A 27,035-nucleotide genomic window follows, 5' to 3' on the forward strand; every position below is an offset into this window, starting at 1 on the left:
AATACTTTTATCACAAATAAAGATGAAAATATATTATTCAAGATGCATAACATTTTCAAATATTTGGAGAAATCTCCACCTGTTGATTCAGTTAGACTGAATACAGTTTTATTTATACAGTACCAAATTACAACAGTCACATTGAGTTGTTGAATACTGTAAGATAAAGACTCTACAATAATACAGAGAAAAGCCCAACATTCAGAGGACACATATGAGCAAACACTTGGCAACATCTGGAAGGACAAACTCCCCTTCAACAGGAAGAAACATCTGCTAGAACCAGGCTCAGGGAGAATCATCTGCAGTGATCGGTTAAGGGTTGAGGGGAGGGAGTGTTGGGTTCATTTTTGAGAGAGAAGACAAATATGCTCAAAGTGAATTTTCTTAAATTTAATGAGCAGTTCAAGGTTCAAGTTAAAAATGGCTGCCATGTCTCTTTGCCCGCTCAAAGAGGACCACACCCAGGCAGCAAACACTTTGAATGTTAACATGAGTCGTTGGCCTTAGGTGTTTATCAGATCACGTTTCTTCTCTCTGGATATCTCCTTGACCCTTGACCCTTTTGCAGGCAACACTCCTATTACCATGGTAACCACCTCTTATCCTCCGGTCAGGCCTATGGAGTTAAGACAGTAAGAGTTGCTAATTGATGCTAATTACGAGGTATATAGCCTTAAAGATAAAAATACATTCTAACAGGAGACAAGACCAGAGTTGGCAAAAGTACAGACATTCTGTACCTAAGTAGAAGTACAAATACTACTGTTAAAAATATTCCAGTAAAAGTACTGATTTAACTTCTTTACTCAAGTAAAAGTAATAAAGAACAGGCTCTGAAAAGTACTTAAAGTACGAAAGTAAAAAACTCTAAGGAGGATGTTTTAAATTTTCTTCAAAGCTAACTGAACCTTGTGCTATATTAACATAATGATAAATTATATGGGTAGATACACTAAAGTTTGCATCCTAACCTTTTCGACAATTGTCCTCAGCTTGAATCTGAACAAAAAGAAGAAAAAGTTGGTAATTTTCCTTCTTTTTGTTCAGATTCAAGCGGAGTATAATTGTAAAAAAAAGTTAGGTTACCTTGAATCTGAACAAAAAGAAGGTTTTTTTTAAGTTTCTGTTGCCTACATGTAGAGGGTGACTTTGCTTCTTAGCAATAAAATTAGAACGGTCAGGGGTTAAAGTGAGATTCAGCAGAAAACTCGGTGTGGGCAAAAGAAACATAACTCACAATAATTGCTATTGAGAGCTCCAGTAGATAATGTACAGGCTGTGATCAGCTGACCTGCTGCTCTAGATTTACACAATTCTACAAGATGTAAGCAGATGTTTCATGAATTATCCTGGCTGATTTCTATCCTCTACACTGACAGTATAACCATACAATATCATCACAGTACAGCAAATTAACCAGTTTATGCAACCTTCAAATAACACAGTCGGCCATAGTTTGTTTTGTATGATATGCAAAATAATGATGTCACATTTAAAAACATGAGGACTTGCATGCGAGCTTTAAATTTCCAGTTTATGAAATCCCACTGAGCAGTCCTTACTGTTAAATCTAACCTCTCTTCTCTCCTGTCCTGTCTTATCTTTCTCCATCTCTGAGTGAAGTTAGCTCACTTCCTTTTCTCTCCCTGTGAAATACAGCAGCTGGACCTTTAGCTAGCAACTGTGAGACAAACTGCACACAAACAGTTTGTGTATTTGCTGATGTTTGTTAAGCTCCTAAAAATGGTGCATTTGAAATTACCTGCCACTTTAAAAGAATAAACAGACCCATATATAACACGGCTGTGGAGATCTGTTGATATCTACCAGGTTACAGGGCTCAGGTAAGACCCAGACCCATCCAAACCAAAACTGAGATAAAATATCAGGTGATTTCTGAGGACTTGAGAGTGGTGCTGATTAAATGTCTCCTTTTATTTTTAGATTTCAATGATGATGGAGTTCCTCAGACTTCAGAAGGAAAACCAAATACCATCGAGCCTCACTGCAGAACATATGGGAGATCTTTTGGTGGAGAGGAGCAAAGAGACAGTCAGCGTGCAGTGAGTTACTGTGACACCTACAGACCATCCACCTCACACCTGAAACTGCTTCAGAAGGAAAACCAAGCCAGGGACATCAAGTTTCAAGCCCGGATGCTGCTGGGATTTCCAGAGGCCATACCTCCTAAATTTCAGTGATCACATCTGCCGTACAATCATTAACAGTCCAGCTATAGTGTTTCAATATTTCTGTGATTCTTTAAATAGGTGTAAAAGATCATTCTTATAACTTTATTCTGCAGAACACCTAAGCTCCTCAGCAATGTCAGGCAGTACATTGACCTCCTTAAAGAGAGGCAGCAGGACGCACAAACCTCCAAACTGCTCACTGCTCCAGATGTGGTGATAGAGGTGGTTCCCCGTGTCCTGCATGGCTTCTGGGAGCTTCCTCCTCACTCCCTACTGAACATGGCCTCCCAGAGATTGAGCATCCTCTCCACCAGTGTGACAAAGGCCACTTTGGATCGAGTGTCCAAATCTCTCCCAACAATGGAAAACCAGGACATCTTCTCAAGGTCCATCAGAGGTGGCATGGTGCAAAGTATCCTGTCTGAAGTCAGAGAGAAATATCCAGAACAGATTCTGCTGAACAAAATTGCAAACTTTGCACCAGAGCTGCTCAGAACAATTGCTGATGTAGCAAAGAAGAGCATATGCCAGATCTTCCAGCCCACTTGTGAAAGTCCAGTAGTGCCTGATGTTCTTCCAACTAAGAAACCTCATTCTGAAGGTCTGCCGAAGTCACATGTTCTTCCTACTAAAGAACCTCCGTTTGAAAGTTCACAAATGGCTGATGTTCTTCGTACTGAAGAACCTGCTTCCAAAATTCTGTCTGATGATCTTCCCAGTGAGGAACTCCCTTCTGTAAGTCTATCCATGTCTGAGCCAGTTGTCTCTATTACTAATAATTCAGAGAAGTCTGACAACATTCAAATAAAGGAGAAAAAGAAGAAAAGAAACGGCTTCTTCCAAAAATTCAGAGCTCTGTGCTGTTGTTGCTTCAGACCCCAAGAAACTGACTGACTTTGAGAATCCCACCTGTTTGTTCTAACTCTCCAAAATACAATAAAATCACTAATCAACATTTCTGATTAGTCTGCATCGATGATTAAAGAATATTTTCCTTCAGATGTTTATAAGAGTCTCTTAGGGTTCTCAAAATACCTCCACAAGTCCAACAATTGTTAACATTTTGTTATTGTTATTATTTTTAAGAGAATCTGAACTTATTCTTACTCTTAACATATCAACAACAGTAAATGAAACCTGGAAATTAAAAAAGTTCCCAACAATTATTAACATTGCTTTACATCTTTGTTTTTAAGGGTCCAGATACACGTTGGCACATAGCAGGACCTCAGTGTTAAAAAAAATAAATAGAGAAATAATAAATAAAAACTGTGGTGCGTACCACTGGCGGTACTTTGGCTCTCTCTGGTGGTACGCGGGAAATCTCCTTTTTTTAAGATTAAATAATATACCATTGTGGAGGTATACAAAGACGACACGAAAGTTCCCGGGGCTCTTCTGGGAGCAGGAGTCACCCAGAAAATGTCTCCCCGAGCCTAAGTCCTCATCGCCAACGGTCGCGGCCACTGCAGAGCGCTGGCGGGCTCGGTTCCCTGGTCCTTAACACTGCAAAGGCGGTACACCGCTGTCACGCTGATAGTAAAAACCAATACCAATTGGTTAAAAACACAGCCCTTTTCCACCGTGCCACGATCCCTGCCACCATCGATGAGTCGGAGGCCCCTGGAATAATCGGTGGGGTTGCGGGAGATGCCGTCGGTTAATCGAAAACTATTGCCTGGATGCCGAAGGTTCTGGTAGCCAGGAGAATGCGATCCGCTTCTTCTGCGAGTGAGCGGTAATCCTTTGCGGCCAGCAGCGGGGAGTTGGCGAGGCCAGCTCGCACCGGCACCTGCCGGAGGAAGACGTGAGTGAAGAGAAATCCGCCGTCGTTCGTTCCTAGCAAGGATAGCGTGCTCTCCATGAGATCTTTACCATCACCCAGGCCCGAGAGAGAGAGGAGTTGCTCGGCCCGCTCTGCGTCAGAGTGAGTAGCGCCGCAGCTATTTCCTGTCGTCGGCTGAAACGCCACAAAGAGCAAACTGAGCTTCCACGTGCACAAACCAGGAAGGAGGGTCGTGAAGCCAAAAGTCCGACAGCTTAACCGCCACAGCAAAAATTAAAACACACAGCCCTGCTATCACTTCAGACATAAATGGAGACAGAAAACTAAACAGCAGTGGCGTTTGCAGGGTTGCTGAAGTTGGGCTAGCTGGTATATAACGATGTGCTGCGTTGTGGCTAGCTATACAGCTATGGTTAGCATAATATAAAATGTGAAACTGGAGGATGAACGCTAACTTTTTTCCACTTGATAAAAGTTAATGTGAGGGTTCCCGGACGTTAGGGACAAATGAAACCGTATGGTAGGATGTTGTTAGCGGACCAAACTTCAGTCAGGAGATTAACTGCAATATAAGGTTAGTCATTAATATACTGCTGCATGGGCTGGGCTGCAGTTACATCGTAAAAATTAAAAAAATGAGCTTTAAAATGAACAGTGATGATAAAAACCGATCTTTTTCTATGTAATCTGAACAAGATTACATAAAAGATACAAAGCATTAAAACATGTTAAAAACACAACAGCCTTAATAAATGCAGAGTAGCTTGGACCCGGAAGCAGGTTTCATCAGGTCACTTAAAGATTGGATATCCCACCTGCTGTGAATGTTTTAATGCAATACAGTTGTTGTTATTATTATCACTTGTCACATCCTGTTCATGAGAGTTAATATAAATAACATTCACACAAGAAATAAAATTGTCTCGTGTAAACTGTATGTGGTGTTAAATAGGCCTATACTACTGTACTTTAATGTTGGTCATAAGGTACTTCAAGAGCCATATATTCTATGAGGTGGTACTCATTGTGAAAAGTTTGCGAACCACTGCCCTATACAGTTGGTATGAAGGTGGAATTCAATGAATGAATCTAAGCATAATAATGCAAAATAATGATGTCACATTTAAAAACATGAGGACCTACATGTGAGCTTTAAATTTCCAGGTTATGAAATCCCACTTACCTTTAAATCTAACCTCTCCTGTCCTGTCCTTCTTATCTTTCTCCATCTCTGAGTGAAGTTAGCTCACTTTCTTTTCTCTCTCTGTGAAATACAGCAGCTGCACCTTTACTTAGTGACACACTGTGTTCTTCTGACTGCACACAAACAGTTTGTGTGTTTCCTGGGCCCTATTTCAGGAAGCCGGTTTAGAAAACTCAGCGTGAAAAACGATACTCAGGGTTGAGTAACCCCGAACTGTCCAACTCGGAATATTCGGTTTCAGAAAGGCTGATAACAATTAGTTCAGTCAACGCGGAGTTGCTTTAACCCCAAGTTAAGCGCGCGCACGAGGATACATAAAGCCCTGATTAGTGGAGCACAGATTAAGAGAGTCACCATGGAGACGGAGGGAAAGAAGGCGCGGTCAATGTATTTTACAGCGCTTGAGGCCGAAATCCTGATGGCAGCATATGCCGATAACATGCAAATTTTGCAGAAAAAAAGTAACACAGCCTCAGCTGCAAAAGAAAGGGAGCATGCATGGCAAAACATAGCCGACAGAGTCAATGCGTGAGTGTTAAGTTAAACATTGATCTAGGGATTTCCACCCATTTAACACGTTATTTTATTATATATTATTTTATTTTTTATTTCATACATTTTATTTTGTGATGTGATGTGAGCGCAGGTGCAACCCAACAGGCCCCAAACGTTCCTGGCAGCAAGTAAAAATGAAATATAAAATATAAATATAAAAATATAGTCCAAACAGGTAAGGTGTAATTGTATTATGAGCCATAGTGCTTGGTCTGTTTGTCCGATGTAAATCAATTGCAGTTAGAGGCTACATTAATTTCCCCTCTGTAAGCACTTATTGAAATTATCTGAGCATTACAAGTACATATTTGCTTACTCTGTATGCTCAAATGTGACCCGTTATGGCCACTAGAAAAAAAGCGGAGGCCCGAAAAACAGGTGGGGGTCCTCCACCACCACCACTCACAGAGCCTGGCCACTTGGCTTCCACATTTGTGATAATGTTGGCAGCATCACATATGATCTTCACAGTGCAGAGAACACAAATTAGCATCCATTACTAATAATGAAATAATTTGTTAGTTTGAAATGCTACAGGGAACTATGTACCTGCACATTAATGCTGTGGAAAGACTTCCTGTTCACATAGTCTCCTTCATTTACTGAAGGAGCAATGATTGGAATGTGAGTGCCATCTATACAGCCAATCACGCCTGGGAACCGTGAGAATAAATGTAAAATTTAAGTAGTAGTTCAAGTATCACCACATCATGAATTAAGTTTTGTTCATCCTGATACCTGCAATTTTGTGGCATCCCTCTTTGATGAATCTTGTGGGTCTATGACCGGGGAACACCACAAACGAGTACAGGAGACGTTTCAGTGCAACTGTAACATTCCTGACTGCCCGACAGACGGTAGCCTTGGAAACGTGCTCAGCGTCACCAATATTATACAGAAAGCTCCCGTTTGCAAAAAACCGAAGTGCGATACAAATAATATGTACAGAACTGAGAGAATGTCCGCGATGTGTCACATGAGCAATATTAGGCCTGAGGATGTTATTCAAATAAATTATAGATTGTGCTGAAAAACGGTAACGTTCACACAGAAAATCATCAGGAAATGATAAAATGTCCAAACGCGCTCTAATCACTCTCTCCCGGCGGAGAGCTCTGCGGAGAATTTGGGCTTCAACATCTACTGGCTCTTCAAGGAAGGAGCACGCCATGTCTGACACTTCCTACAGTCAGGTTTCTGACAAAGAGGCGGAGAAAGTCAGGGTTAGTTGAAGTAAACCTGCTAGGGGGCAGGTTAGCTTCACGGAGTGTGTCGTCATAGTAACTCACTCAGAATTAATCTAAACTCGCTTTGGGAAACCGAAAACCCAGAGTTTTCGTTAACTCAGGGTATACTTACTCAGAGTTTGCACTAAACCGGCTTCCTGAAATAGGGCCCTGATGTTTGTTGAGCTGATAGAGGTTAGGCTCCTCTAGGCTCGCAGTGACTTGAAATAATAACTCCCCTCAAATGTTAAATCAAAAGTAACGAGCCTGGTTTGAAAATGTAGAAAGTACCGATAGTTGTTTTAAAAACGTAGGGTGTAAAAGGAAGAAGTTTTCATTTAAAAAAAAAAAACAAAAAAAAACTACTCAAGTAAATTACAGACACCTGAAAATTTTTACTTAAGTACAATAACAAAGTATTTGTACTTGGTTACTTCTCACCTCTAGAGAGAGGGCACTGAAAAATTAAAAAAAAATACCTTACTGTTGCTGTCTTATAGACATCCAGTGCCACATAAACGCAGTAACCGACAAGTAAGACAGCACAGTGGTGACATGATTACATCTTACCACAAGAGGTCGGTACAGAAAGGAAGAAACTGAACATTTAAGTCACAAATACATTAATGTAGTAGACACAAATTATGCAGGTTAAGGCATAAAAAGGTAAAACGTGAAAAGGTAAGTGAGGTAACCAGGCTGAAAATCTGTATTTTCTTATACTGCACTCAGTCCGGTAAAAAGACTATACTTAGAACAGAGTGTTTGGAATAGTCTTGCTAATTCTTCTATTTTCCTTTACCTCCAGCGATGGTTGTGTGGGAAAATCCCCGTAGATCAGCATTTTCTGAAATACTCAGATCAGCCCATTTCGCACCTGCTACCACGCTACGTTCAAAGTCCCTTAAATCATCTTTTCTTCCCACCATTCTGATGCTCAGTTTGAACTTTGATGGGTCATCATGACCGCGTCTGCATGCCTACATGCTCTTCTCCAGCCATGTAAGTGGCTGATAGATATTTGTGTTAATGAGCAGTTGAGCAAGTGTGCCTAATACAGTGGCCAGTGCGCGTATTTTAGTCATTAGGCCCTTTTAAAATGTCTTACTGCCATTTCTGTCCGACTATTTCTAGTAACAGCTGCAGTGAGTACATCAAACATGCCTACAGATGTCTTACAGCAGTCTTCACACAACAGGAGGTGTTTTAATTATGGAAATATTTGTTAGTTATGGTGGTATATTGATTTTTTTTGCCACAGACAGTGACTAAGTCTGATTTACTCCTGACCCCATGGGCCCTGATGTGAACATTGGATCTATACTTTTATACCTCACTTAATGGTTTTCGTGTTCAAATTGCCCAAATAGACTTTAAAGTTTTTGAAGAAGGTTTAGAGTATTTTTATAGAAATGCAGTAATTACAGTGTAGTACAGTGTGTAAGATATATATTGTAGAAGAAGAAGAAAAAACATCCCACAGCTTAGTGGTGCCAAACGTCAAAAACTCTATTTGGAAGTTCTGATTGGAAAAGGGAGGAAAACTTATATTCATTTTTATAGACATATTACACAGACTGTGTGCTGACTGAACAGGCTGAGGCTGAAGCCTATTTTCAAGTATCATTAAAGTTACGGTGTATAAAATCTCACCATTAGATGTCATTAGATTGCAGTCAATTCACACACACCAATCAGTTAAACTGCAGGAATGTCATAAAGACATAAAGACCTGGATGGCCTCTGATTTTCTGCTTCTAAATTCAGATAAAACTGAGGTTATTGTACTCGGCCCTGAAAATCTTAGAAAATATGGTATCTAACCAGGTTGGTTAGATACCATATTAACGTGGTTAGCTTATTAATACGTTAACGACGTGCAGCCCCACGCACATTAACTTGCTGACGGAGATTTGGCGCGTTAATGCGGTTATGGCATTAACGTCATTTTAACGAGATTAACACTGACAGCACTACTACAAACCCATCAGCATATGTGACACTTTGTTTTTACTGCATTTCAACAGTTTGAAGAATTTGATGCCGTTTTAAAAGGTGACAACCTGAGAATCAATTTAAGTAACAATGAGTAATCTCTTTTTTTTTTTTGATAGGTGTTGTTCAACATACCCATATATGATACTGTGGAGATCTGCTAGTATCCTCCTGGTTACAGGGCTCAGGTAAGACCCAGACCCATCCAAACCAAAACTGAGATAAAATATCAGGTGATTTCTGAGGACTTGAGAGTGGTGCTGATTAAATGTCTCCTTTTATTTTTAGATTTCAATGATGATGGAGTTCCTCAGACTTCAGAAGGAAAACCAAATACCATCGAGCCTCACTGCAGAAGGTATGGGAGATCTTTTGGTGGAGAGGAGCAAAGAGACAGTCAGCGTGCAGTGAGTTACTGTGACACCTACAGACCATCCACCTCACACCTGAAACTGTTTGTGCTGAAGTGTAAATATCTGAGAGAAAACTTCTCTTTTGTTTTCTTTTGAACACTTTGGGAGTTTGAATTGGAGGATTTGGAAGAAACAGAAGCCAAACCTCTTCTGAAACTGGTAAGACTAGAAAACTTTTAGTCACTTGGAGATCTTTTTTTTTCCATGATGATCACATAACCTTTCAACAAAACTGCAATGTAAACGTGCTTTCTGTTTCAGGTGTGGGCAGTGAACATAATACATAAAATGAGGGACATCAAGTTTCAAGCCTGGATGCTGCTGGGATTTCCAGAGGCCATACCTCCTGAATTAACAGTCCAGCTACAGTGTTTCAATATTTCTGTGATTCTTTAAATAGGTGTAAAAGATCATTCTTATAACTTTATTCTGCAGAACACCTAAGCTCCTCAGCAATGTCAGGCAGTACATTGACCTCCTTAAAGAGAGGCAGCAGGACGCACAAACCTCCAAACTGCTCACTGCTCCAGATGTGGTGATAGAGGTGGTTCCCCGTGTCCTGCATGGCTTCTGGGAGCTTCCTCCTCACTCCCTACTGAACATGGCCTCCCAGAGATTGAGCATCCTCTCCACCAGTGTGACAAAGGCCACTTTGGATCGAGTGTCCAAATCTCTCCCAACAATGGAAAACCAGGACATCTTCTCAAGGTCCATCAGAGGTGGCATGGTGCAAAGTATCCTGTCTGAAGTCAGAGAGAAATATCCAGAACAGATTCTGCTGAACAAAATTGCAAACTTTGCACCAGAGCTGCTCAGAACAATTGCTGATGTAGCAAAGAAGAGCATATGCCAGATCTTCCAGCCCACTTGTGAAAGTCCAGTAGTGCCTGATGTTCTTCCAACTAAGAAACCTCATTCTGAAGGTCTGCCGAAGTCACATGTTCTTCCTACTAAAGAACCTCCGTTTGAAAGTTCACAAATGGCTGATGTTCTTCGTACTGAAGAACCTGCTTCCAAAATTCTGTCTGATGATCTTCCCAGTGAGGAACTCCCTTCTGTAAGTCTATCCATGTCTGAGCCAGTTGTCTCTATTACTAATAATTCAGAGAAGTCTGACAACATTCAAATAAAGGAGAAAAAGAAGAAAAGAAACGGCTTCTTCCAAAAATTCAGAGCTCTGTGCTGTTGTTGCTTCAGACCCCAAGAAACTGACTGACTTTGAGAATCCCACCTGTTTGTTCTAACTCTCCAAAATACAATAAAATCACTAATCAACATTTCTGATTAGTCTGCATCGATGATTAAAGAATATTTTCCTTCAGATGTTTATAAGAGTCTCTTAGGGTTCTCAAAATACCTCCACAAGTCCAACAATTGTTAACATATTAGTGTTATTATTTTTAAGAGAATCTGAACTTATTCTTACTCTTAACATATCAACAACAGTAACTGAAACCTGGAAATTAAAAAAAAATCCCAATAAATATTAATATTGCTTCACATCTTTGTTTTGTAAGGGTCCAGATACACGTTGGCACATAGCAGGACCTCAGTGTTTATGAGTTTTCTTCAGGACTTTAATAAAAGGACCATCTACATGCCACAAAGCTGATCAGAACCTCAAATGTCTTCCAACATCCTCAGATTTGTGTTTTACAATTAAGAGGAACTCTTATTTTTGCCAAATGCTCAAATCCTCAAAGGTCCATTTAGGAGTAGAGCTATACTGATTGAACATTTAAAAAAGAAAAAAAAACTCATAAAAGAATATATGACAAAAATGGCTTTTTAGATTTTTAAAAATGTATGTAAGTTTGAAGTTCGGGCAGGGATAGCTCAGTAGGTAGAGTGGTGGCCCCATGATTTGAAGATCAGGGGTTCAACTCCACTGAACAGATGAGCTAGCCCTGAGAAAGGTACTGTCCCTGCACACTGCTCCCTGAGTGTTAGATTAGATAGGTAGACTGCTTCACTGAGTGAATGCGTTAAGTGCAGAGAGGAATTCAATAAAGTATGCATAATTATTATTTATTTATAGCTTATCTTTAAACATCTGTGGACATCAGCAGTTTAATCTTTCACAATCAAGCTCTTAAAATGAGAACATTTCCACCCAACCTGGGTGGGTGGGTGCTGGAGCTCCAGGAAGGAGAACTCAGAAGAAAAGAAAAAACAGTCCAAAAAAATAGTTCAGGAGGCCGACCACGTGGCCATCAGCTGAAACAAATCAGTTCATGAGGCTTCAGTTCCAGAGACTGACGACGGCGGAGAAGGTGGGAACCTTCAGGACACAGAAGAGGGAGACGACTGAGGTGGAAAGCCTCAGGTGGGTTGGGTGGTGGCCGGTGTCGGCATGGCTTAGTAGATGCTCGGCTTCAAACAATAAACCATAAATAGATCTTATTAATTTATTTTTGCATCCATTATGACAAGAAATTGTATTTGAATAAAAGTATTTCCTTTAGCCTTAATCGTGAAGTTTCTCATAAACTTAATAATAACATGTCTACCAACTATTTCATGTCCAATGAACTGCTGAGAGTTACTAAAAAAACTTTATTTAGTGGCCTCTCATTTAAATGTTTTTCTTTTTCTTTTACATGAATATCAATCACTGTGTATTTTTAACACCTAAATTTCAATGTGATGCCATTATCCTGCCTAACAACATAAAAGTCTCCAAAAACATCAAGTATGGAACATAATATGACTAGAAAATCATATGTTGCACTCTAAACACAGCAGATCTAAAGTGGCATAAAAGATATGTGCTCTGTTGCAGTTTGCAGAGTACAGGTGTAAATTTATCATTGTATAAAAAATCTAGTTCCTCTGCAGACTAATGATCAAATATAGAGACAGAGGTAGAGTTGGTCAAAGTACAGCATGTCTGGACTTAAGTAGAAGTACAGATAAAACTGTTAAAAATACTCCAGTAAAAGTTAAAGTACTGATTCAACTTCTTTAGTCAAGTAAATGTAAAAAAGTACAGGCTCTGTAATGTACTTACAGTAATAAAGTAACTGCTAGAAGAACAGTTCTACCACGTATTCTTATGTTAAACTAATTGAACCTGGTGCTATATTAGTGCAATAATAAATTATATTAGTGGATAGGAATACAAACTTTGTTTAAGTGTAAATATTAATTCTAATAAATGTACTCAGTCTGAGTCAGTTAAGTAGGACATGAGCAATGAAAAAGAACGAAAACAAAATATCTCTATTCTCTGTTGATCACATTGTAAATGGTGACTTTGCCATTTAATCAGCAAATGAAAAGTGGATTTTCTTAATGCACAGGCTGTGATCAGCTGATCGACTGATGCTGCTCCTCTGAGGTTCACGGCTCTTTGTGGATTAAACAAGTGAATTCAACAAGATGTTTCATGAGTTATCCTGGCTGATTTCCATCTTCTACACTGACAGTATAATGTTTATGCTGTCTTTATATTATACCCTATACAGTTGGACACATTTAAAAACATGAGGACCTACATGTGAGCTTTAAATTTCCAGGTTATGAAATCCCACTTACCTTTAAATCTAACCTTTCTTCTTCCTCTCCTCTCCTGTCCTGTCCTTCTTATCTTTCTCCATCTCTGAGTGAAGTTAGCTCACTTTCTTTTCTCTCCCTGCGAAATACAGCAGCTGGACCTTTAGCTAGCACTGTGTTTGTGTGACTGCACACACATAGTTTGTGTGTTTGCTGATGTTTGTTGAGCTGATAGAAATGATGCATTTGAAATTACCTGCCACTTTAAAAAAGTCACTCTCTTTATGGTCGCTCCTCTAGGCTCTCAGTGACATGAAATAATAACTCCCCTCAAATGTTAAACCAAAGGCTGGTTTGGAAATGTAGAAAGTGGAAAGTACAGATTTTAAAAATGCAAGGAGTAAAAGGAAAAAAGTTTTCATTAAAAAACTACTAAAAGTAAAGGAGAGATGCCAGAAAATTCTACTTCAAGTCAATTCAATTTTATTTATACAGCACCAAATTACAACAACAGTATATTGTAAGGTAGAACCTCCAATCATACATACAGAGAAAAACCAACTTCCATAGAGTATATTTATATAAGTAAATACTGTAGCTTTTTATTATTTTCCCTGGGCCATTCTTCTTCACAGTGGATCATTTGCATCCTCTCCTGTGGCACTAACCTCCTGCATGTTCTGCTTCATTATATCTATCACTCAGCAGTAGCACAGTTTCTACCTGGACCCTTCTGGCCAACAGCACAGCTGGCAGATATAAATTAACTGTACTGCCATGCAGTACATTCACATTTGTGAATATTTAAGCATTGTATAGTGAAAGCAATCTACAGTTTTTACCTTAATCTGAATTTGTGTGTTTTTTCTAGTTTGTGAAGTTTTCTTGTTGATCATTATGTCGATTTTATTTGTTTGTTTGTTACAGTTTCCAATAAAATTATCTAACTTGGAAATGTGCTGGTCTAAATCTTACGCTGTGTCTTTACCGTGCTAAAATTCAATGGGAGAGGTTAAGCATTCCATATACAGATATTTTGAATAGCACACCTCACAACTTTTCTTTTCAGGGTCAAATAAGGTTGAATTTTCATAAACTCCCTTTTATCATTAAAACTGTGGATTATAAATATCCCATTATAATCTGTCAAAATGTGCTATTTTTACTACACTGCAAACAAAGAGAACAAAATCAGTATATACAAAATATGATTCCCTTAAAAGGAAACACTATCCGGAGCGTGAGCCTCTTTGGCAGAGCTTTTCTCTCTCAGAGTGCCTCGTGTTTTTAACTGTAAATAAATCTGTTATCAGTTTCCTTCATTAATTATAATGTATTGAACTTGAAAATTCCAGACTGGTTGAGTCATGATGTAAATGTTTAAAGTATTGGGATAAAAAGTCTTTACCTTACAATATAAAACACAGCTGTTGTTGTGATTTGATGCTATATGAATAAAACTGAATTGAATATTTCAGTCACGCTTCATTAAAATTGCTCACTAATTTCTAAGCCCTGGTTATGGCCTTCGTAAAAATGAATGAAATGATAATAATTTGTAACAACCAAGTGCATATAAAGCACAAGCCTCGAGTAAATAACTTAAACAACATAAACTTAAAATATTTTTTCCATCCAACGTTATGGGTGTTTTTTACTGTTGAAAAAAAATCAATGTTGGTATCACCCTCAAAAATCCAGTATTTGTCATGCTCTTACTCATATTTCACACTTGATCACAGTTCATCTGCTGATTTTACACTGGAGTCGGGCTGATGATTGACCCACCTAACATCGAGTGTGAATATTGTGTTTTCTCTGAGTGCACCTGCTGATTGCTCTGGGCTCACGTCCATGATTAGGAAAAGCCTGTTTAATTGTGTCCCTGCCCTAATGACTCTGTTATTATTTCTAATAAAAATAAAAGTATGAAGATTCATTTCTTAGAAAAACAAAAAGTTAGGAGCGATTAAATGACCGTTTGATTTATAGACAGCCAACATTTTCATCATCAGCTACAGCAGAGATAACTTATGAGTCATCACAGTTCCTTGTCTTTCTAATTGTTCTGCTGTAGTTTCTGAAGGGGCTGAAGGCAAGTAAATCACCCAAAAGTGCAGCAATTAGACCAAAGCCAGTTTCCAGTGTGTCTGGGCATTTTGATGTGTCATCCTATAGCGTTACTATGCAACTAAAAGCCAGCAGCCTCCAGGAAAAGCGTACTTGCTGGCATACAGTATCCAATGAGATTTCTGCCCCCCGCTGTTGGGGACTTCTCAAGCTAATTTAGTAGCAAATAGCAACTGTTTCGGCCCATTTTTGTCACAACAATGAAGCATGTAATTGTTCTGTACACATGCACGAAGGCCAACCGCAATATTTATCCTGCAAACCACCTCTCCCTCACAAGTCTTTCATGCATGCAGGCACATTTATTCAGGGCTCTCTTATCGGGTGCCACAAAACAGGCAGGTTTTGTGCCACCGTTGTTCTGTGTAATTGTTTGCGCACTGCTGGCGTGCACTTCACAGACCTATCTCGGACATGCTCCTGTTCAAGCGGGTTAGTTGTGAAATCAAGTGAGAGGACGGTTGATTTGCTGCTTTTTTTTTTCAATGTAACAATGTAGGCCTGTCAAAAACAACCAAGAACAGCGGCCAATTTGGCACAGAGACAGGTGCGGCATGTTGAGACGAATTGCAAAATGAATTAGTGATCGGAAAGAAGCCACTGCAGCAAACATCGTCACCTCAAGGATGTCTGAAGTGATCCTCATATTCTAATATGTGTTTGCTTTCACAGTGCTCATGCAAATATGATGGCTTTTTTTCACGCTGACGTTTTTCTGTCTTTGATAATAACTCATGGACTCAAGACTGAGTAATATTTGAACTCTGAATACATTTCCATAAATACCTTTTGTCTGTAATTTCCATGATCTCAATCTGTCAATCAGCTCTCTTCAGTTACATGTGCAGTTCTGTGCAGTGGGAGGGCCCTTCTCTCCCTATAAACATCATTAGTCAGCCACAACTGTGGAGAGTTATTTCTGAAAGTAGCTCGTCAAAAGGGCTCCTGATGAGAGAGAAAAAAGGGAAACACATGCTCAGCCTCTGACCTGATGCACTGTTGATATAAAATTCCCGGCAGTGTTAAGATGGGGAAACCACGGTGGCAAAATGGCAGACTGTGAGAACACAGAATAGATTAGAAGTCTCATGCAATCATGTGCTGGAGTAGCAGCGCTTACACATTGCCCTCTGGTGGCCAGATCAGCACAAACATGACTGAGTGGATCCTTGGCCTGGTAAATGCATTAGGGAGGGGATTTATCTTTTTACATTCAGGGCTCAGCTCAGTCTGTTTGGTTTAAGAGATATGACATTTGTATTAGCATTAGCAGAGATCTATACAGCATAATAGGCAGCCACATTAATCTATTAGCTAATAGGGGCTAAATTTGGTCTGTGTTATCCTCATCTTGATATGTCTCGGTTTTCCATTATTGCAGCATTGTTCCAGCATGAATTTGCTCTAAGCCAATCTTATTATGCTACTGTTTTTCCACTCTTCTGGCTTACCCACTACCCTCAGTAGAACTTTGCATGATTTGGCTGCTGGAGCGCACAGGCTGGAGAAACAATAGACACTATGTTTTTAGGTATAGCTCTCCTACACATTGCTTAGGGGTTGTTCTTTTTCAAAATAACGCTCACACACAGAGCCAGTGGTTTTAGTTTTCAAATTTCACTGGGGATTATGTGTCGATCCTACAGATTTTATGAGATACACATCAGAGATAAAAAGGTAATAGCACATAAGATAATGCTGACAGTTCAAAAATACACATACACACACTTTGGCTAGCTGACTGCTTAGCCCTAGGATACGGGAAAGAATCACTCTTAATGCTCAAATGGCTCATTCAGCACCATCACCGTCATCATCAGTTTTCTTACCCAAGGAAACTCCTCAGTTGGATCCAAAATGATGACGCAAATGTTAATTTTGCCATTTTCAATTCAGGAAAAAGCAGCTCAGCCTCAGCAGCCATAAAAAAACATTTGTGAACCTGATTAGAACCTTTTCAAATGTTTTTGTATTTAACATGAGCTGGCTGATTGGATTAACACCGCCTACATTTGTGAGTTTGTGACCTTATGAAAATTACCTGCATTCCTGCTGGAAACACTTTACTGAGGAAACTGTATGAGCACAGAGAGCCTTAGCTTGAAAAATAAAAGGTGAAGCTTTAAATATCAGGTCCAAGCATGAAAGGACAGTTTTCTGTTCACTGACACTTCAGGGACGTTTTGCATTCAGGGCTCATTTTAGGTCATGACACAGCAGCGGGGGCTGTGGGAATTGGAGGCCAAGCAGCGTAGTTGAGTCGGTACCCAGAGAGCTTCTACCCTTTATCATCTTTATTCATCTTCTTCCTCCTCCTTCTGCTGTTTGGGCTTACTGCAGCCCCTAGGACCAGATAGTAAAATGTTGTGAAATTTGGCACACTGGCTGCGGACAGTCCCCTGATTCTTTGCACCAACTTTCATGTCTACATCTAAAGTTTACTTTAAACAAATAGTCTTTTGCTGCCGTGCTGCCTCTTTACTTTGTGTTTAAAGTAGACCTGTTGTTCTTATGACTTTTATACACTGTTACACTAATGTCACATAACAATGACGGTATTGACAAGGATTCACTGGAGGATTTTCTATGAAGAGAAAATCTGCCCTCTTAGATGATGGTGTAGGGGTTCCTGAAGTGCCAGTCCACAGCTCTGCCAGTGGTGAGGCTGGACCAGGTATGGAGGTTGCTACAACACCAGGCAGCAGGACCTCCAATGGCTGGTAGGCTGGAAAGCTGTGAAGCGAAACCAGATGAAGCTCTTGTTCTATTAGTCCCAGGGCCTGGGTCCAGCAGAACTGATGTCAGCTGGTGTAGGTGTTGTTCCTAACAATGTCAAACCACTGCTGGTCCAGGATCAACATACCAACTGCCCGATCAAAGCATCTGAGCATTAGGCAAGAATTTAGCTAATTTAGCTAATGCTATTAAAAACTATTACTACAGTTTTATTTATATATCCCCAAATCACAACACAACAACAGCCACCTAAAGGCACTTTACATTATGAGGTAAATATCCTACGATAATATAAAAATACAAGAGTCACCTAAATTTGGTTAACAGCAAATCTTGTGTAAAACCTGTGTAAATTAATAATAAATTAATAACAAAAACACATCCTTACCATATGTTCCAGAAGACATTTTTACATAAACAAAGACTGGTCAGTTGTGATGTTATTATCATTATGATGGTGCAGGAACAGCAGCAACACAGGAATATCAGATGCACCTACTTGCTATACAGGTGCTGATTAACCGAGTAATAAAAATAATAGGGAATAAAACTTAAACACAAATTTCATTTATTGTTGGCAACACAGAGAGACTTTTATGTGCCATGAATCCATGTTGTTTGGGTACAAAATTCAATTTAAAACATGCCAAACAGTAAATGGAGTGCTTCTTATACAGCCCTCTTCTACTCTACTGGGACACTTTTTTTGCAGAGCTATATCCAGATGGATGAATAATATTTATTTTGAAATCAGCCCTCTCATGTTGTTTTGAAGTGAGAAAATATCCACAGATAGGTTGTAAAACACGAGTTTCATTTCTGTAAAGATAGACATCTTATAGGGATTGACTAACTTCTGGAGTCAGCCTCCAGTGGCTGCAAGAGGAACTACAGTTTTTGGTACTTTCTGTGTCACCTGTAATCCTTAAAACAGGTCAGGAGAAGTAATATGAAATGAAATATTGCAAAAACAGTGAGCGATAAAATAAAATACATCATCTTAGTCACATCCATGCTGTTTTTATATTAAAAGCACACAAACAAGACACAGTCAGAGGAACAACTTCAAGCCTCAGAGAATAGACCCGTCCAAGAGGCACATAAATGCAGGACAGGTCACTGGATGAGAGCCTGGTGCTGCTTGAGATTTCTTCTTGCTTGAAGGGAGTTTTTCCTTCCCACTTTTGCCACGTGCTCACTCAAAGAGGGTCATCTGATTTATGGGGCTTTCTCTTTATTATTGTAGGGTACAATAGGGTACAATATAAAGGGACTTGAGGCAACTGTTGTTGGGATTTGGCGCTATATAAATAAAATTGTTCTTCAATTGAATGAGTGGATTTGGGGGTCCTAGGGCAGAGGCCATGGCACGTCTCTCCTCACAACTTGCTTTATTTTTCTTATCTTCCGATGTTCCTTCAGGATTTACCGCTTTATTTTGGTCATTGGTTGCTCAGTTTCAAAACAGCTCCAAACCTTCATTCTCCCCCCCGCCTCACACTTCTCTGCCTGAATGAGTTTGGACAGAAATCCATAGTTTCTTCTTACTCTGATAACAACGTCATTTTTCTTTGCCAAATGTTCAGCTTTGGCTCATGGCAGTGTTCGCTGGGATAAATCCAGGAGCACTTTTGTTCAATGACTGTCTCTCTGTGGACTCTGTGACAGCAGATGTTTGTACGTGCAGAATATTGCGAGACTGCAATTGCGAACGACATGCTGCTGAATTTCCTGTTTGTTCGTGTGACTTCATTGAAGTCTGTGCAGAAATCTCCTTTCTGTTGAGAGCACGTTTACTCTCTCGGTACATTTAATAGACAAGATGGCCTTCAGCTCATTTCTAAATAGTATTACTACGTAATGACTGGATTTGCTTGACATCAAGTAGCTGCTTTCATTTAAAAAATGTCCTATTGCCATAGCTACAACCGTCCATCTGTTCTTTACACATCTTGGTGAAGATGAAGGTCAGAAGATATTAATTCAGAGATACGAGCATTCAATGTATCATCAACATTTTTATAGCTGCATAAATGTACTGATATTAATAAAAGTTTTCTTCATTTGCTATGGGTGGAATGATTTAGCACAACCCCGGGCTAAATGTAACCATTCCTCTTTTGTTTGCCTCGTGTCTAATCGATTTGCGACAGATAATGAATAGTTATCGAGCTGACAGTGCTCTGATGGAGAGAGATAAAAGTGCACAAAATAATTATCATCTCTCCAGCTTCATGGAGTAATGAACATCTGAAACACTCATCTTCACTCCTTCAAGCAGCAGAATCACGTTCAATCGGCTCTTGTGGAAACATCAGGGTTTGTTTCTTTTTATTTTATTTTGCTTCACTGCCAGACCGAATAGTTTCACTTCAAAGACAGCTGAGCAGAGAGAGACAGAGAGAAGTTCATTCCCACTGTTCATTAACGCTGATAAGACATTTTCTTTTGGGGAAATAGGAGACCCTGAATAGTGGGAGACTGATTTGATTACAGAATTGAAAAATTACAACATCTGACACCCAGCTGGGGCTGGCATCTGGATGATGCTGAAAGGGATGCTTGGAGCTCTAAAGAGAAAAACAGAAAGTTAACAGTTTTATACTGAACATACAGAGGAGCTGACACAGGCACGTGACTGTTTCATGTATAATTCATATTAGAATATTTTGTTTATTTCTTTTTTATGAAGAGTTTGAATGGTTAATAGGAGGCAGAAAAAATAGAGCTGCATTATTACATTTTTGACCACACGGGGGCAACAAAACAAGAAGTGATATGAAAAAGAAAGTTTCTTTAGGACTCTATTCAGTCCTGCTTAGATGGACTCACACTTGACTCTAGAATACTTTGGACAGAGGACTTCATGCCTGACTGTGATGTGTTCGGGTCCTGTGGATCCAAAATAAGTCCAAGACATCATCGGTCCACGACCGTGCTAGACAGCTGGTATGAGATGTTTGCACGGATGCTGTGTTTGGGTTTCACCAAACGTGGTGCTGAATATTGTTCCAAAAGTCTTTGTTGTTTGCTCAGATGCAACTTTCTATATAACCGTTGAGTGTGACCTTGAATCCTCCCTTAATTATGCTCCAATAAGTCTAGGCTGTTGGACGCTCTATTTCACGCACCTTTTTTCGCTCACTATGTGTTGATACACCACTCTGCTTTTAATTTGGCTATTATTCATCTCTGGCTCACTTCCACAGCTTGTCTTTGTATTGTTTTTCTCCCCTCACATCCAAACAGTCGCAGCAGATGACTGTGCCTCCCTGAGCTTGGTTCTGCTGGAGATTTCTTCCTGTTAAGAGGGAGTTTTTTCTTCCCACAGTCACCAAAGTGCTTGATCATGGGGGGGTCATCTGATTATTGGAGGTTTCTCTGTTTTCTCTGTACAATTCTCCTATTAGGCTCTCGATCTTACAATATAAAGTGCTTTGAAACAACTGCTGTTGTGGTTTCTGTTATATAAATAAAATTAAACTGAACTGACCTGAACTGAATTGAAGAATAAATTGTATTTGAAATTTTAGACTATGATAATTAAAATGATGCAGTGGTTAACACTGGCACCTCATAGCAAGAAGGTCCTGGATTCAGATCAGTTGGCTGACATGCATAGGTAAGGTCAGAGGTCAGCAACCTGCGGCATGTGACTCACAAAACATGGGTTAGAATTAGGGTTAATGATGGTTAATGCATAAACAACATTTATTATTTTATCCTATCGTAAGTGCATCTGTCATCCGCCCGTCTGTCAGCCAATATTTTTAGATATTATTTAGCTGATGAAAAAGTCGATGTTTCCCTTGAGAGATGATGGAGAGCAGAAACCTGACTGGGGTTAAGAGGCAAATCAATATTGGACATATTAAGCAATAAATGAATGAATTAAGTCTTGATGATTATGCTGCTCAGTGTCTGCTGTAAATATGAAATTGTTTGGAAGCACAGCTCTGCTTTGCAAAGAGGCCGGAAAAAATACAGAATACATTACTGCATGTTTTTATTAAATGTTCCATTATGTTTTATTTGTGTATACATATACGTGTGTGTGTGTGTGTGTGTGTGTGCGTGTGTGTATAAAGAAGTGGAAAGGGATAGCAGAGCCACACCAATGCACTTTACAAACTCTCACTCACAGTGTCCATGGCAACAAGAGCCTTGGAGACTTGCGCCGGGATAGAGGAGGGTCAGCCATTGCAGAGTTTCTCTGTCATGTCCTCGCTGATGCTGATTCTACATTCTCTCTGTTTTTCAGTTGACTGACAGTCTTGATGAGAAGTGAGAGAGTCGTCATAAAGGGCGGCCCATCTCACCATGTCCATCCACCCAACCTGTCAACCACCCAATGCCGCTCCTCCCGCTCTCTTCAAACAGATTCATATTGGAGATGATGACCTCTCTCAGGAGACATCTGATATTTGAAGTTGGCAGTGTACACTTGCTGCTATGTTGAATTGGTTATAATCTCCTCACAGCCCTTTTCAATTCCTGACATTTTAACACAAACAAGGACGTATATCTGACAAAGACTTGCTGCAGTCTGTGCACATAAACACACCTGCAGCTTTGCAAATACTATTAAGAGTCCCTGAGTCCATGAACATCCCCTGACAAAATGATGAATAGCTTCGCTAGACCCGTATTAGGCTTGACCTTCACCATCATAACCAATAAAAAAAGATTAGATTAGAGGCCATAGAGTTCTAAAAATAGTTTTACTTGAGGTCAAAAACATCAGAAACACTCTCATTATGCATATCCATTTTGTCTTTATGTCACATGGCACATCACATGCTATAAAAGGCAGAAAAAAGTGCATGATTAGCCCAAAATTTGTGTTGTTTAGGAAAACATATACACACACTAACCTGTGCTGTCCTCACCCTATTGTGACTTTGTAAAACCAGAATATTTCCTTCTGTTTCTGGGCCAGGATTGGCATTATTTTGCCCAAACCCAAGAATGGACATTTTCTAACCTGAAAGATTTTACCAGGTTTGTCCACAACTTTATTCCTCAGTGAAATATATCTGCAACTATGTGGAACCAAAGTTCATGCAGAGATTCATTGTCCACAGGGGATGAACCTGTTTGACTTTAGTGATGCTCTGACAGTAATATTTTTAAATGTAAAGCAACTTAACTTCATGTAACTTAGTAACTATCTAGGTGACAGTCAGAGCATAGGTGGTATTGAACCTCAACAATGAATGCTATGACACCAAAGGGCACCGACAACAAAAACACAATGGAGAGTTTAAATTCCACGCCGTCTGGTAGCAGAGTTGAGTCCGTGTTGTCCGTACAGCTGTCCATGGCAGTCTTCCACGTTAAAGCACCCAACTTTACAGCATTAAAAAGCACATTTACAGCCTGGATACCTGGATAAAGTATGGGGTCACGTCTGCTTTGACTGGCATGTATCCTAACACGGACAGCTGTAGCCTCAACTCTGCTAATTGACAGCGTGGAATTTGACCTCTCCTTCACGTTTGTGCTGTTGGTGCCTTTCGGTGTATTTTACTAAAGTGCCTTACAAATAGTCGTACTTGCTGTGTGGTTCACTGTATCCAAGAAGTGTTTTTCAGTGTTCGTGGTTGAAATAGTAATATTTTATTAGATTACATAACACTAATTAGTGGGTATTAACTCAGTGGCTAATTTGTTACGTACACCTGTTCAAATGCTTATTAATACTAGTATCTAATCAGCCAATCATATGGCCATAACTTGATGTGATAAGGTTTGTAGGTTATAATTCAAACAGAGCATGGTTGCTAGTGCCAGGTTTTCTTGCACTGCCAACTCTGGGATTTACAGAGAATTTCCAAAAACTCAAAAATATCCAGTGAGCAGCAATCCTCTGGGTGAAAATATGTTGGTGATGCTGGATGTTACAGCAGTGTACTACTGCTTCAAGCACATAGCTAAGGAACATTAAATCAAATACACACCTGTTTCAACCAAAGTATGTAGAAGAACATCCCAGAATGCACAACATGTTGAACCTTGAACTAGATTGACTATAGTACCAGAGAGACCACAACAGGTGCCATTCCTTTCAAATTGTACAGGTTACCGAAACTATAAATTTCCACGGGGTTACCAAAAATCGAACATTAGAAGACTGGAAAAACATTTCTTGGTCTGAAGAGTCTCGATATCTGATCTGGATGATAAGGTCGTGCTTTCTATCAACAGTTGAGGCTGGTGGTGGTTGTGTAATGACATGGGGGTTATTTTCCAAGTGAGGATTATTTACATACAGCCTACCTGAGTATTGTTCCTGACCATGTCTGGCTTATTATGACCACACTGTGCCAGCTCCTGATGGCTGCTGTCCAAAAGTCTTGTTGCCAGGAAAATAGGAAATAGGTGCAGGGATTTACTGGAATGTGTAAAAGAAATACAGTGTATATGGCAAAAACAGTACAGTACAGTTCTAATGAGGTCAATGTGTGTATTTGGATGTTTGTTTCCTGATCCAGGCGTGTTTTTACTGAATTGACTGTGTATTTGAGATTATTGCCATGCTGAAATATGAAGCTGCTGATGATCAGATGCTTTCCATATGGTCTGCATCACGGATCGAAATCTTCCTGCACTTTCCTGCATTCATAATTCCAGAATTTTCTGCGAGATCATCAACACCATGGCTGAAAAATGCAACCCCCAAACCATAGCAGAGCCTCCAACGTTTTACAGATGGCTGCACACACTTGCTGTTGTACTTCCTTTGTCCATATTGACAATTAATCACTCCATAATATCTGTTGCCAGTGATTTTCAGTGCAGTTGCTGAGTCATTTGGGATACCTTAGCCATTCCTCAAGAATAGCTTTTTGACAGTCGCCTTTCTGCCAAGACCATTTCTAATGAAGTTTTGGCAAACAGTGGATGGATAAACGGATCCGTGTCTGAGGTCCTGTGTCACATCTTTTCTAGATTTTCTTTCTTAAAGACTTGGCTTTTCGATAGCAATCATCTGCTGGAGGTTTTAAGCCTTTAACTTCTTTTTTGGCCCCCAAAAAAGTTGGGTTTCCTCAACTTTTTTGCCTCAAATCTTTCGAAGTCAACTTGTCTGCACAAAAATACAGTTTTATGCCTGTCAGACTGTTTCCTTTGTAGCATTTGTTTTTAGAGTCAACAAAAATGGTAACAAATTATGTGTTTTGGTGACAGGTTACTAGTAAATATTTTTTTAAAGCCTAAATATAAAATTAATTTATTTAAAATCTCCAGAAAGCCAGGAGAGCTACTGTTAAAAACTGAAAACTCATTGGAAGTAAAGTATAGCAATGAAAGGTGGCGCAAAGAAGAAAAGATTCACTAGAAAATTATTTTGGTATTTTCTGTTTCTGCCTTGAACCTCGTCCTTCTGGCTAACCACGTGATTTAAATGTGACACTACAGATCTGGTTGCCATCACACACCATTACTGATCATTTAAGATTATAAGTGTGCGCGCCTGTCACCAGGTTTTTTACTATTCTTCTTTGTTCACAAAGAGCTAGAGGAAAGAAAGGTTCAAACACTCCTAAATGGCATCCAGGCAGTGAAGAGAAAGAACACCAAATATAATTGCACAAGAAAAATCACTCAAGTTCAAACATCGTCCACGATTTCACCTGGATGTCTGAACAACAATCATGTTTTTCTCTCATCAAGTTCTCTTTGTCTGTCCTTTGACATGAAAAACACCACAAACACATCACGAGTGTTACATTTTATTTGGTCTTATGTCTTTTTGAGCTTTTTTTCCTTTGTTTTTCTCCACAGGTTAAAACCCATTTTAATAGTCAAGAGAAATAAAAACATTTTCACATAACTGTATACAGAAATAATCCTCTTGTGCACAATAAAAACAGTTGATTAGGCCCAGCCCAGTGCGAGATTTCACAAAAATGCAACAAGAATGAATTTTCAAAGCCCAAGGACTGCAAAACCTCTAACTCGCAGGAGCAGAGAGTTTTGAGAGAGATGTAAAAATGACTGCCAGGGCAATGCAACAGTTGTGTTATCACATCGCCTAGGTTGTAATAAAACACACAATAGACATGGAAATGAATCCAATTACAAAAATAGCAAATAGATACAAAGGCAGAGAGGTGGTTGAGCTTGTCTGCTACCTTAAGGTACTTACAAACATTTCCTCTCCATCTAGCAGTTTTATGCACATAAAAATTCAGTATGGGTGCCCCAAGGGGACATTCGGCTGCAATTTAAGTGTAAGATTTTGCTGCAATGTACATAAGGAAAAGGAAATCGAGCTCTAACAGGCACATTTCTCAAGGCTTTTCAGTAACACAGACAAAGTACTAGGGCTTGCAGAAAAATCAGTTTCGTGCAGATTTGGCCAACTTGGTGAACGGGAACGTAACATTGATCTGTCTCATGTGAAGCACCCATACATCTTAAATACTCCAGTGAAAACCTAGAAAATGCTTTGTTCATATGAAGCAATCAATCCATCATCCTAACGTGGACTGTGTCCCTGACCATCTTGAGAATGAAATAGTTTTAATCCAGTGTGTAAAAAGATGGCCATTTATAAATATCCACATTAACCCCCCTATATAATTTATTTATTTATTTATATATATATATATATATATATATATATATATATATATATATATATATATATATATATATATATATATATATATATATATATATATATATATATATATATATATATATATATATATTAATATAAATTTTGTCAATGTCCTCAGCTGGCTGGCAGGAAACTGTCAGAATGCAAAGTCTTTTTCACAGTACTGTGAAGCTGTGAGTGGGAGAGATTTGACCACTGAGTCATGGGGATTTGTACCATCCAAACCGTTTCAAATTGCCTCTCTGGATCGTTTAGAGTTCAGCCATTTAAGCCCAACCATGAGCACCTGAAAGAGACCACCTACTGTTAAATACCCTCGAGCCTTAGTAAAAGACTTTACCGTCTTATATCTGTCTAAGGAGACGTTAATCAGGTTAAGCCTCGCCAGTTTAGTCACCTATATATCCGTTAATATTGATTTTTTTTAAAAATGAAGACGTCTTTGTTACTAAACGTGTCAGTGCTCTGCTAAACCTGCAAACATCCGTGAGCAAACATCAGTTCACTGGAACCGACTCGACCCATCAGTTGATATCACCTCTAGCTAGTGCTCAACTTTAACATTCACGCTACTGCGCATCTTGAAATGATTTATGCTTAGCTGTCCTTAATGAATGCATGATGGGGAAAAGGTGACATTTAAGGGGCTTTACCTGTAGGACTACCCCCATGAA

General features: G+C 39.4%; 2 protein-coding genes across 2 annotated transcripts; both read left to right on the plus strand.

The window, feature by feature from the left end:
* The first annotated feature begins 588 nt into the window (after positions 1-588).
* LOC146675442 (uncharacterized) lies at positions 589-9,931 on the plus strand. Its single transcript, XM_085401161.1, has 7 exons — positions 589-635; positions 1,834-1,847; positions 1,948-2,066; positions 2,283-4,122; positions 9,081-9,149; positions 9,250-9,533; positions 9,636-9,931. Exons 1-4 carry the CDS (start codon positions 589-591, stop codon positions 3,087-3,089), a joined length of 987 nt encoding a protein of 328 aa, XP_085257287.1. The 3' UTR covers positions 3,090-4,122; positions 9,081-9,149; positions 9,250-9,533; positions 9,636-9,931.
* On the plus strand, positions 9,259-10,708 carry LOC146675443 (uncharacterized). Its single transcript, XM_085401162.1, has 2 exons — positions 9,259-9,357; positions 9,784-10,708. The coding sequence occupies exons 1-2, from the start codon at positions 9,259-9,261 to the stop codon at positions 10,588-10,590; spliced, it is 906 nt and encodes a 301-aa protein (XP_085257288.1). The 3' UTR covers positions 10,591-10,708.
* Positions 10,709-27,035: the final 16,327 nt, after the last annotated feature.

The sequence above is a fragment of the Rhamphochromis longiceps genome, linkage group LG3 (assembly GCF_057381845.1).
Source record: "Rhamphochromis longiceps isolate RC_006_pf linkage group LG3, R_longiceps_female_GT1.1, whole genome shotgun sequence".
NCBI classification, from domain to species: domain Eukaryota; kingdom Metazoa; phylum Chordata; class Actinopteri; order Cichliformes; family Cichlidae; genus Rhamphochromis; species Rhamphochromis longiceps.

What these genes read in the sequence shown, in the direction of transcription:
- LOC146675443 (XM_085401162.1), top strand. Translation starts at nt 9,259, where the DNA reads ATGATGGAGTTCCTCAGACTTCAGAAGGAAAACCAAATACCATCGAGC. An exon ending in TGGAGAGGAGCAAAGAGACA is followed by an intron (nt 9,358 to 9,783) that starts GTCAGCGTGCAG and finishes TAGGTGTAAAAG; the next exon opens with ATCATTCTTATAACTTTATT.
- LOC146675442 (XM_085401161.1), top strand. Translation starts at nt 589, where the DNA reads ATGGTAACCACCTCTTATCCTCCGGTCAGGCCTATGGAGTTAAGACA. An exon ending in AAAGAGACAGTCAGCGTGCA is followed by an intron (nt 2,067 to 2,282) that starts GTGAGTTACTGT and finishes TAGGTGTAAAAG; the next exon opens with ATCATTCTTATAACTTTATT.